This window comes from Epinephelus moara, chromosome 20, assembly GCF_006386435.1.
Source record: "Epinephelus moara isolate mb chromosome 20, YSFRI_EMoa_1.0, whole genome shotgun sequence".
Classification (NCBI taxonomy): domain Eukaryota; kingdom Metazoa; phylum Chordata; class Actinopteri; order Perciformes; family Serranidae; genus Epinephelus; species Epinephelus moara.
The window spans coordinates 30,668,404-30,681,091 of NC_065525.1; the positions used below are offsets into that span (position 1 = coordinate 30,668,404).

Sequence of the window (12,688 nt, forward strand, 5' to 3'; positions counted from 1 at the left end):
TTGCAGGGTGTTGATCATTGTTATTTCATGAGGCACACAGTGCTATGAATCTCATCCTTTCACACTCACCATTTTCTTCTTGCAGACAAGCAGGGCCCTCAAGATATTCATAAACATAAAAATAATAACTTCCCAATGTCCATAAATCATTCAAGGGATGTTGTTATAGCATCATAAAAGGCTGATCATTTACAGCTGCTTTAATGCAACTGCAACATGTTATAATTTCCGAAACCACAGATACAGTATTATTAATGTTATCTCTATGTTGACCTCATGTTATCTTATACAAAGTGAGGGCTGAGATGGGAGACATTTTTATCATGGGGGGAGACCAGCATGTCTTCCACTGAACAAAAGTGGAGTGATGGCGCCCTCTGGCTCTAACAAAGCAAATGATGTCTTGAAACAGACAATAATATTGCATGGTACTGCTAGTTGTTTATATAATTTCACTCTGCCGGTGCAAGCATCATGCCACAAGGGAAATTAAGCAAATCTTGTACATCTGTCTAAATCACTGGTTGTTTTTGTGAAAATGCAAGTCTTCCTTTGAGTTGAAAGCTTATGATAATGCTTCCTTTCATTTTCCTTTTTCATCTCCGGGAGACAAGGCTCAAGTTTCACTGAGTGAGATACAATTAAAACCTTTGACGTTGTCCTCATTCAGTCCTCATCATCTTGCTTCGGCACAATCGTTCCTTGGGAGGCTTTGTTAGCATACTGCATGTGCAGTTTTGATGTGGCCCAGAGAAACAGAAAAATAACACCCACTTTAACTGGGCTTTAGTAGTCGGATGTTCAGATGAGTAGGTATCGAGAGCTCTTGAAGCTTGAGATAAAATTTGGTTCAGCATATCGCTTAAGGCACATGTTCATAAGAGGATGTTACTCAAAACAAAAGACAGGCAAAAACACATTCACATGTATTCAAACACAGAGCCAAGCATCCCCACAGGTTGTGATTACAGTTTATGAAAAAAGAACCAAACAAACTTTGATAAGTTGCAAGTTTAAAAAAAAATTATTTATAATATGATACAAGGATATTTTGTGCAAGAGGTTGTCGGGGCTGTGAGACCTGTACATTATGAACAAAGCACTTAAAATTCAAGAGCAACCTGAAAGCAGAACACTGCGACTGGGCCATGATTGTGTCAACCGGCTAACTGTCGAGATACTAGCTATATCATACAATTGTTTTCCACCTGTATACAATGGCTGTAAAGGATTAGATTACATATTTATATAAAGTGCAAAAGAAACAAACACTTACAGCAAAGGCCTGAAGTGCTTTGTGACTGAGTGTAAACCCACCACCACATGCTGAAAGCCCTCTCATCACATGGCCGGGTGGTCAGGCAAATATCTAAAGACTTGGCAGGGCAGCATCACTGACTGTTGGCAATAGTTCAGCCGCAGAATATATACTGTATTACAAAATGTATGAAAGGGTTACCAATCTGTGCAATATATTGAATCTTACAAATATAATCAATTTGAACAGTTGTGAAAAACGTTAGCTATAATTCCCCTTTTTTTACAATTATAAATAGACACTTGTTGTTTACTGCTCCTTCTACACTGAAGCATAGCACCACAGACTCTTATGTTTCAACCTTGAATATGAAATAACCTGATATAACTGAGAAGGTTCATTCTTATTTCAGCGGAATAAGATGTCTCTGAAATTAAAGATATAAGAAAATATATGCACTGTTAGTGACTAGATTACATGTTTTGTTTATAGTTCATAATTCTGGTTTGTCTCTAATAATGTCTCAAGGTTACAAAAAGCAAGTGAATTCAGCATCACAGTTGAGTCTCAAGAATACAGGAGAGCAAAGAGGCATCAAGCGGTCCATCAGACTCTGTCCAGCAACACTACGGGTCCAAACGCCAGCAGCTGGGAATTCTGGGAGATCATCTAGGTCTGCTGGGAACCCTGTTGAAAGACGACATGAGCTGTTAGTACGGTAGGGTGGACACATGACTGAAACCAAAGACTGGGTAAACATGACTTGACATGCAGGGTCACTGTGCAGTGTGGATGTTATAAACAAGAAAAACAGGGAGCTGATAGATGTTGTAGTTCAGTGACTGAGTCCTTACTGAGTTGGTTCTTTTACGTTTCCAGCAGTCTGGATTGAGTCGTTTCTGCTCCTCAGCCAGAGCCTTGGCCTCCATGGTGTACATCCTCCTCTCCTCATTCTTCATCTTCTTCCACTTATCACCCAGGATCACACTAATGGCTCTGGAGTGTAAGGTGAGAGAAAGATCAAAGAATCACATTACACACATTATTCTTTTAACACGATCTGTCTAGAAAAATTTCATTAAAAAAATCATAGAATAGTATGCCACAAAAAATGTCTGGTTTAGTACGCCATAAAAGTGTCACTTAAATTATCATATTATGCCACAAAATATCAGTATATTATGCTATGGGAAAAAGTTACTGTATTGATTACTATGGAAAATGTCATATAAAAAATAATATAGTATACAATAAAAAAAATCCTAAAAAAATGTATAGTATGCCCAAAAAACTAATAAAGTATGCAAAAAAGTCATAGTATAGTTAACAAGTAGTCATAATATTGTACGTCAAAAAAAAGGTCATAGTATAGTATGCCAAAAAACAGTCATAGTATAGTATGTCAAAAAATGTCATAGTATAGTATGTCCAAAAAAAAGTTGTAGTATAGTATGTAAAAAATGTCACAGTATAGTATGCCCAAAAAATGCCATAGTATAGTATGCCAAAAAAAGTCAGTGTAAATGTCAAAAAAGTCATAGTATAAATGTCAAGTCATAGTATAGTATGCCAAAAGAAATGTCACAGTATAAATGTCACAAAAAAAACCATAGTATAGTACGCCACAAAAAGTAATTGTATAGTATGCCCAAAAAAGTCATAATTTAGTATGCCAAAAAAATGTCACAGTATAAATTTAAAAAAGAAGTCATAGTATAGTACGCCAAAAATGTCATTGTATAGTAAAAAAAAAAAAAGTCACAAAAAATGTAATTTGGAAAAAAAAATGGAACGGTATGCCATGAACCTGTCATCAAAAAATCATGAAAATTGTCATTTTAAAAAATCGTAATATGGTTTGCTACAACAAAAGGTCATAGTATGCTGTCATGAAAAATAATTTAAAAAAAACACAATATAGTACAGTATGCTTGCGAAAAAAAGTCCTACTGTACAGTCACAGTACAGCAATCACATAAAAAGTAATAGTATAGTATGTCACATTTAATAAAAATAATAAATACAACTTAAATTTCACAGTTTAGACACTGCTCTTTTAGTTATTAACCTCAAGTCCTGAAGCTGGGACCTGTGGCTTTAAATGAAGAATTGGTTTATGAAATGTTTAATGGTCCAAGAACATATAATTACGCTGAAGGCAAAGCTGGACACTACTCCTACACTAGAATAATTGAATTTGAAAGAAAAATAACACATTGTCTAGATGTATCCAGGGAGGACTTCTATCTCACATACGATGGAAGCTACACCGGCTGGGACATGATTGGCTTAATAAACCAGTCCAACTCTCAGTTGGAGACAAATGCAACACATACCTAGAGTTACTGTGTTACTTTATCCTTACCCTCAAGCTCTCTCGGAGGTTCATGAGGCATTCTCTTTGTGTTGGACAACAAAGCTTTACGTATAATTTTACAGACCTTTAATCTGTAGCTCTGGGCTCAACAGCTCTGGCCTGGTCAACTCAGTAACGTTAGACACAACGAGTGTCTCTGTTTTTAAACTGTCAATACACACTGTGCCGTCTCTTCCCTCATTCTGCTTCATAAGCTAACGTGTCATCCTCAAAATGAGACTATACTGTAACTGTACGGTCACATTACACTTCCGCCCTACGAATTTTATTCCCTCTCTCATTCAGACCAAAAACTGTAACATTGCTGTCATGGTCTGTTCACTCTTTGTGATCACCCTGCTCATGACATCAGATCCTCTTTCAAGACTGAGCGTGAGGAAATTTCATTGAACGGAGGGCTAATGTAAGCATACCTTCAGATGTGACACGGTGATATAGAAATTAATTTACCTAAATTAAATAATCCTGCTCAACAGAACATTTCTCATTGACTTTGACTGACCTGTTGTCCTTCCCAGGATACATCTGTGTGTACTCCACTCTGTACTTCTTGGCGAAGAGCATGAAGGCGTTCATTGGCCGCTTGCATTTCGTAGGCGTGGCACCGCTGGCTGTCCCTGAGGTGTGGCTCCTGTTTGATTTGCCAGTCGAGGATTGTGGGGAGCTGGAGCGCTCAAGTTTGTCACAGTCTGGACTGACGGCGCCCCCGCTGGACAGGGAGGTCCTGCGCTGACGAGCCATGCTGCTAAGAACATACACTGCTGAGGAGTCGAGTGGGGTGAAGTCGTAACTGCGGGAGAAAAGAGAGACAGACGTTAGCATTGTGTTTGTCTAATTTGTCTTCTGTCTACATTGGGGTTTTTTTCCTTAAGTGTTGACTCCTGCTGTTTGTCTGAAAATGTCACCTTGTCACATTAAAACTGCTGCACTGAAACACATTTTTCATTTTAATTGCTCTCTTAAAAACATATCTCAAATATGCAAATACTGGACACGTAAATGATTGTAGACTTGTTATATGATTAATAAATGCAGTAATATGTTTATCAACCAATCACTTTGTTTTTCAGATTCAAAATTTTTGCCTAACTTTTTTGTTTGTTTTATCTTAAGTGGTATGTAGACAGGAAAGATTTCTTTTTAAGTGTATAATAATTTTGTTCTGCAAGCCACAAATGACATTAAAAAAACAAGTCTCTACAAACTGATTGTCGTCTTTGTACAAGATGATGCTGAGATGAGAAATACCTGCCTTTAGTGCAAAGTACAAGAAGGCAGCAGGTAAGGATGGACTCATATATGGATAAAATAACTGTAAATTTATAATTTAACTGTCCTGAAACTAAACAGGAGTGTACTTGATTCTATTAAAAAATGTATAAGGAGTTGGGCAGAATCTTTGGTGTGTGTATACTTGCTCAACACAAGTGTACCCAACTGTGCAGCTGCCCTCAGCTTTATGTAGCCAAAGTATCGTGTTATAATGAGTTTCATCTCATATTTTAGCTGTGTGGTCCACAACATTACTTATTTTGACTCATTCTCACTGCTCATTCTTACCCCCAGCTGTTTTCAGTAAGAAGCAGCAGGTCAACTTTATCATCATAACTAGTTTTTCTTACCCCCAAGTGGCCTACATGCTGTTACAAAAATGGCAGTGAGAACAGTGTGAGTGCATCAAAGCAGCTAAGTTGCGGGCCAGACAGCTAAACAATGAGCTGAAACTCTGTAAAACGCTCAGTAAAGCTGAGGGGATCTGCACAGTCCAGTGATAGTTATCTTAACATATAGATTCATCTCTGTGAGCGACAACTTTCACACCGTCATTTGATACACTTTTAAATAAAACCCAGTTCAGGACAAAGATTCACAACGAGACTAAACCATTTTAGAGTGCTGGAGAGAAAAGTTGCAGCGGTGTGAACTGACCCATCTCAGCTTAACTCAAGCCGGCTGATGGTGTCACCTGCAGCTCAGCTGGTCAAATTGCTGGTGGCTGGTTTTAGAATGTAAAGCACGTCACCTGTTTCAACAGCCAGTCAGCTTGTAATAAAGTCCGCTAGTCAAGTCAAAATGACTGCGGATGGCTGTAGCAGGTGCTCTATATTCGCGCTGAGCCCTCTGATCTGTCCTTGTGGCTTATTTATTATGAATACAGTCCATCAGAGGGGTATTCCAGGTAGGAGGTTCAACAAACTCTGAGTCTAACCCTGAACTCTGAGTTGATTTACCCTGAGATGGGAAACTCTGAGTTACCGGTTCCAGAACAGCTGATTTGAGTTAGTTCAGTCAACTCTGAGTATGTTCATTCTGAGTCAAGCCGACAATAAAAAGCCATCATCAATGGAGCTCCGACTCCACGATTCACCATGGCAACAGGTAAATAAAAGACAGCGCCTCCATTTTAATCCAGTGGATGTAGAGATATTAATGCATGTGTAGCAGACGGTGCACGTTTATCTTTAAAAGAAGAGCCTGAGTCAGAGCGAGGAAAGTGTAAATAAGTTAACCATAAAGTTAATAAAAAAGTTTTATTCAGTGTTGTCCGTTTATTCATCATTTATCAGATTTACATAATCCTTAATGAAGATAAAGTGGTGGAATCTGACTGTGTATCAGGCTGTAGATACATTAGGCTGCATTATATTAATTATATACAATAATATATTTGTTCAGATTTAATCTGATGGGGAAAAACACAGGAGGCAGCAACTGAAAAATAGGAAGATTTAAAACATATAGGCTAGGCTATAGATCAAAGACATAAACTCACAGTCTGACCCAGTAATAATATGTTTGGTGATTTGCACTTAAAAAGACGTTGAGGTTAAAATACAGTAGGTTTTAAAATGTAGTACATTTAAAGACACTGAAATGCTGCACCATTGCTGACACGGACTGAATGAATGAGGAAATGAAACAGCGTGTAAGAGGGAGGAGACAGAGAAAAACTCAGGGTTTATTGAAGAAAGCCTGTCAGCAAGCAGGTTATGTTCACAGAGTCTGTTACCATGGTGATTGACTCAGAGTTTCAGTTACCTCTCTTTCTGGAACGGATAACTCAGAGTTTCCCTCATCTCAGGGTTAACTAACTCTGAGTTTTCACATAACCCGTTTTCTGGAATACCCCCCTGATGCTCGTTTTGTTTCTGTTTATCGCCGATTCATCACTACTACAACTGCAGCTGAAGCCAGTATCTCACTATCACTATCCTCACTCATATTTTAAGAAGCTACAAATTATATTCAGGCACAAAATAAGCCTGAAAAGCCTCCAGAGTTGTTGCATAGAGAGGATACACCATCTCATCAAGTTGCATAGGTGTGAACCGGCAGGTTTTTAGAACATTGCAGATCGGCGCATTTTAAGCTCGTCTCGTTGTGACTCTTTTGTCTGAACTGGGCGTAAAACTATAAATTCAAGACACTTAAAAGGAATACTTCACCCACAAAATGACCCTTTGTAAATCAACTAGTCAGGCCATCTTACCTAGAATGCATGAAGAAAACTGATTTTCTCGCATGCCTCCACAGGAAACAGAAAACATATTGATGGGGTCAGCGTTTACCAACAGTAAAGCTTTCTCAATACATCTGTTTACAAACTCTCTTATTCTGCACGAGCTGTGTGAGAGTTTGTTAACGAATGATTTAATATAGCTTTGCTGTTTAATGCAAACCCAAATCAACCAATAAATCAATTAAGTCTAAGTTTTAGGGAAGGCCTGTGAGAAAAACAGTTTTCTTCTGGAGACTTTCTTCACAAAATTCAAGGTAACACAGCATGACTAATTGATTCACAAATTATTCTGTGGGTGAATTATTCCTTTAACTCTTCATTACACAGAGTAAGATCACATCAGTTATAGGAGCATACCTTCTGAAAGTATCAAAGACAACAGAGTCGTCGCAGTTAATGGCTTCTGGGTGGTTTGGTGGCAGGCACACGTTGCCCAGCTGCATCTCATAGCAAGGGATCCCATGGTGCACCACAGTAAGGCTCGGATAAAAAGAGGACCACCCTGAAAAAAAAAAAAAACAGATGGTACATTAAAGATTATTTTCATCATGAAGCTGTTTATGTAAACAAAAAACTAGGTATTTTGCATTTTGCAAACAACATATGGTCACGGGAAGGTTCTGTTGGCAAAGACCACTTTCACATGCTGCAACAAAACCTGTTTTGGACAACATTTTGCTTTCGTTTCTTGCCAACAAAGCTGACATTTTTCTTTTTTTAAATGAGAACACAACCTGCAGTCTAAATTGGTACTGAAAAAGATTAAAAATTGTCTCCAAGATTTTTTTTTTACCTTTATTTTTTACAAAAAAGGGGTGATCCAATCTGCATTCAGCTGTTAAAAGACCGTCATCGGATGAACCGGGGTCAAAGGTCAGTTTGAGAACTGCCTGGCCAAAAGAAACCGTCTCTTCGTGGCTCACCAACCGCAGCCCCTCTGAACCGTATCTCTGTAAATGAATCCAAAGACCACAAACAGGAGTCTTAACTCACAAGCAAGATGAGCAGTGAACATCACCAACAAAGACTTGGTCTGATAACTTGGTGTCTATGATGCCACCACTGCATAACATCAAGGGTGTAACATGTTTCACTCATGCACTGTTAGGCTGGCTGCCACCTTGTGGACAGTACAAGCCATTGATATGTCTACTGACATCTCACTGAATATTCACTCATCTAGTCAGCAGTGCAGCAACACGAAAACATACTGTATACGACTATAAAGTTTTCAAGAGCAAAGCAGATTATTCTGAAACATTTTAAGACACACTAAACGTGTCGCCTACCTTGAGAAAGGAGGAAGAGGAGGATGGCATCATGGTTTCATCATCTGAGTCGTCATCAGAATCCCCAAGTTCATCAGCCTCCTGCCACTCCACATTAGGACCCCGATGAAAGCGCAGGCGAGTTCCTGAAAATCAGCACAACAGTGTGACATGATGAATAAGCAGATGTGTGTTGATGCTGAGAAGAGAGTGCTGGAAAGTGGGTGCAATACCACTGTTTGAACACTGGAGGTCAGAATATCTACACAAATGTTTGTGATTCATGCCTGTCCTGGCTGTAAAGGGAGGATCCTTTTAGAAAAGTGTTATCAAAGGATTAGTTTCAGCACCTCTACAGCTTCTGTCTGAACTTATCTTAATTACATATTTGGCTATCAGAAGCACACTTTGAAGGCAGAGCAGTAAAAAGCCTATCAGTGCTGTTTGATCATATTTATTACACGTCTGTTCACAAACATCTTGGTGGAGTTTAGCTTAAAGGTATACTATGCAGGATTGTTGGATGCTGTTTGTAAATACGCTCGCCAAGAGAAAGTAAAAGCTAACCCCAGGTTCACTCTTGTTTGATGTATCACCTCGCTGTATCTGCAGTTTTTTTGGGTGCTGTGTCTCTTGGATGCCTGCTGCTTACGACCTAGCACCTGGTTGCTACCTTTTTATAAAGCCCCGATTGTCACCTGAGCGCTGTGGGGGTACACACTTATAGACGTCCTGAGCACAGAAAATAAGAAAATACAAGCAGAGGGCAGAGTGTCCACAGAAAAACACACCGCCACACACTTCTGGTGAGTCATGAGTGATGATTGAGAGGGATTATCACTGTATGAGTCTATACAATGTTTTTTAGAAAAATCCTGAAGTGTTCCTGAACTTATATTTGTTTGAAAAAATGGTATGCTTTACATTTGTGTATGTAAACAATAACAGATTTTGGAAAACATGAACGCAGTGTAAACATGTACTCCCCACCAGAAAACAACAGACTGTGGATTGTGCCTTCAAGCTGTGAGGTGTCATGCTGAAGCCATTTCTTTCTTCACAAGAAATTCTTAGAAAAGCTCAGGTTTCACTTCAATGTGTGTGTGCGTTGGTGCATGTACACAGTATGTACACAAGTGTGTGTGTACCTTTAAGGAAGCAGTGCCAGGCTGTGGTGGGCCAGGAGTGAGACCAGGCCATGTCTTCATCATCAGAAAAAGATGAGGACATTGAGAAAACTCCAGACTCTGATTCACTGCTGGCCTGTTGTAAATAAAAAACACATCTTACAATGACATCAGATGACATCAGTAAAATAAACAATTGCAGTACACAGTACATGTCATACACTGTTTACTAGGAATTATTCACTGGGTCAACAGGAAGGAATGATTGTTAGGTTTTCAAAGGTCGAGGTTAGAAGTGAAAGGTTACCCTGACACGCCTGCGCTCCCTGAGGTGGCCTCTGGATGGGTTGGGTGCACTGCTGGCTAATGGGGGACGGGCGTAGGAATGTAAACTATTACTGTTGCCAAAGATGTGGACTGGAGATGATCTGTGAAAAAACGAGAATATCATAAATATATATCATGATCACGTAAGGTCACTGGTGATACTTGTACTTTTCCTTAAAGTATGAGTAATATTTATGATCCTCAGACAGCTGAATGTAGTCAGCAGCAGCAGAGGTATGCAACCACAGAAGGTTAGTGAGTCAGCTTTACTGTTGAAATGATTCACCTTAATGATTGCAAAGAAATCAACATAATTTCATCAGATGTTTCATGACACATTTCCTTAATCATGTGGCAAACTTGCCAATCCTGCTTTGTGTGTGCTTGTGTTCTTACAGAGGTTGACAACTTCTTTTTGAGTTTACACCACTGTATGCCCTCGTCACACTTATCTGATATTCACCCAGTTCATCTTGGTACAAACCTCTTGTGTGGGGCGCTCTTCAACAGGGGGCTCTGTGGACTGGTGGCAATGTTGGCCAGCTCAGCGAGCCAGTTGGTGCTGGGGGAGCAGCTGAGCTCCTGGTGAGAAACTCCTGCTCCAACCTGAAATAACCCTGGAGACCTCTGGTCCTCCTCCACCTCCTGCAGCTCTGGCAGGTCATCTGAGGAGACGTCAACAGTAAAATCCACAATGAATGTGTGTGAAAGCTAAGTTTGCTTTTAAGTGTAACTTTGTGATAGTTTAGTTATGTTTACCATAATCCATGTGGCACCCAGGTGAGGAAGGCAGGTCCTCGTTGCACTTGAGTGGATCGAAAGACTCGTCCATTCTCACAATGTTTCACTGTTTCCTCGTTGTTGTTGTTTTTACAGGATGCAGTTTACTCAGCTTCCATCCTCATATTCTGCCACATCAGCTGGTTTTATGCAAAACAGAAGGGACAAAATGAGAGGTTTCACAAACAAAGTGAAACTGCTGCACAGTTATGTTTAATTTAGAATGCTTTTTTTAATGATACCTAAACAACAACCACTCATAATTTATGAAAAATTAGTCTTTCTAATTGCATACATACGTCTGAATGGTGGTAGGCGGATTTTTTTTAAGTAATATGGTCTCTTTAAGACATAGTAAACGGATCAATGGAGCCAAAAAACATCAGCACAGGCTAATGCACATAATATATAAAAGGTTTCTAACCATAGCAAATAAAGAAATAACCCAGTATATAATCGACGCGAGACGTGTCATGCATCGCCTCAATAAAAAGGAAAAGGTAGGCAGCCTTTAGGGAATCCTTTGTCTCTGAATCGACACAGTACACCTCTGTGACCAGTCATGTGACCCGCTGCGTGGAGGCCTTGTTTATAAACTTAAAAGCATTTGGCGCATGCGCATCAAAGCTCATTCATTCATAACTGCGTAGCCAAAGTGAAAAATACCAGAAATTCGTTTCGAGAAGTGGCGAATAAACCCTCGAAAACACGATGCTAAAGACAACATGAAAGAATATCAACCGAAGAGTAAAATGTCGTTTACTAATTTGAACATTTTGTCATGTTTGGCGACATGCAAAGTGTTAAAAAGATCGTTGAAAATATGAAAGAAGCTGTGAACGTCAAATGAATCTGTTCACAACGAACTAACGGTTCTTTGCGTTCTGATATGCGATCAACGGTCGCTGCACGCGCTGACAAACGGTTGATTTGACTTCCTTAACGCGGATATACATTAAACGTACCGCTAGAAAAACGCTTCAAAAGTATTTTCATGTCCGAAAATTTAACTCGAAGCTGGGGCCTCCTGTTTTCCCACTCCTCTGAAGCAGCAACAGTGTCCTCAGCTCAAACCCAGAGGCTCTCGGGTCTAACACTGTAAACAAAAGAATGTCAACAAGTTGAGGCATGACGCAACCTCTATGCCCCGTTCAAAATGAATGACACGAAAACACAGAGAAGCCTTTCAGCGACATTTTTGCACGACTCGAAGCACGTTTAACCAAACGAAGGACTTGTTTTGAAACACAAAACTGCTGTCGGGTGGGCTTGTTATCACCAAAACAACAAGCGTCACAGCGAAAAAAACATTGTCGACCACAATCTGCCTTTCGACATCAAATAAACGCGTGACAACCCCGCGAAAACACCGTGCTACAACTGCAAAGACACGATACACACAACGCGAGAGTTAAAAAGTAGTTTAAACCTTTTATTTATTCGAAAAAAAGTAGTCAACTTCCCACTTACCAAACCTGTCGACATCAAGAAACTCTCTGGCACTCACTCGAGGGGTGGGAATCAATGTTTACAGAGGAAGCCTCCTATTGGTGCAGGAGAACGTCAATTACAAGAATCCGGGGATTCTATTGGTCAATACTGCTGAGAAAAACATCATAGGCGGGGCCTTGTTTGTTGATCATCGCATGATTGGATGAAAATACATGCCTGTTACTAGCAAGTAACAGCTGATTGGCAATAACAGGAACAATACATGGTTATTTTTTATCTGCAATGTTGCAACTACAGCAACAAAAGTACGCACTGACATCGCTTTCTAGATTGTTTACCGTTTCCCTTGCAATTAAATAATCATTTTAACATTTTTACTTCAAGATATAGCGCATAAACAAATGAATGAGTGTATGAATGGCGAATGAATGAATGAAGCTCCAATTGTGTGCTATTCCAAATAGTTATGTGACAAGCAAATATAAAAATGTTCTTTATTGACATGAAAAGTGAAACATACAGTACTTTCAGCCAGTATTATGGGGTTTGCCTTCAAAAATTACCAGCACTACCTGCACA

At 39.5% G+C, this 12,688-nt stretch overlaps 1 protein-coding gene across 2 annotated transcripts; it reads right to left on the reverse strand.

Annotated features, from left to right (window-relative positions):
* Positions 1–996: 996 nt before the first annotated feature.
* On the reverse strand, positions 997–12,256 carry hbp1 (HMG-box transcription factor 1). Of its 2 annotated transcripts, none has more exons than XM_050073584.1 (11): positions 12,128–12,256; positions 10,637–10,797; positions 10,362–10,542; positions 9,858–9,978; positions 9,572–9,686; positions 8,445–8,569; positions 7,949–8,105; positions 7,513–7,657; positions 4,138–4,425; positions 2,113–2,254; positions 997–1,945 (listed from the first exon to the last, which is right to left on the reverse strand). In XM_050073584.1, exons 2-11 carry the CDS (start codon positions 10,707–10,709, stop codon positions 1,928–1,930), a joined length of 1,365 nt encoding a protein of 454 aa, XP_049929541.1. In that variant the 5' UTR covers positions 10,710–10,797; positions 12,128–12,256; the 3' UTR covers positions 997–1,927. The 2 variants fall into 2 exon arrangements, with proteins under 2 accessions (XP_049929541.1, XP_049929542.1); XM_050073585.1 differs by lacking the exon at positions 12,128–12,256 and adding an exon at positions 11,623–11,773.
* Positions 12,257–12,688: the final 432 nt, after the last annotated feature.

Coding starts and splice junctions, on each gene's coding strand:
- hbp1 (XM_050073584.1), bottom strand. CDS start 10,709: ATGGACGAGTCTTTCGATCCACTCAAGTGCAACGAGGACCTGCCTTCC. Junction 10,543..10,636: donor TGGGTGCCACATGGATTATG/GTAAACATAACT, acceptor ACGTCTCCTCAG/ATGACCTGCCAGAGCTGCAG. Junction 8,570..9,571: donor CTGGCACTGCTTCCTTAAAG/GTACACACACAC, acceptor GCTGATTTTCAG/GAACTCGCCTGCGCTTTCAT.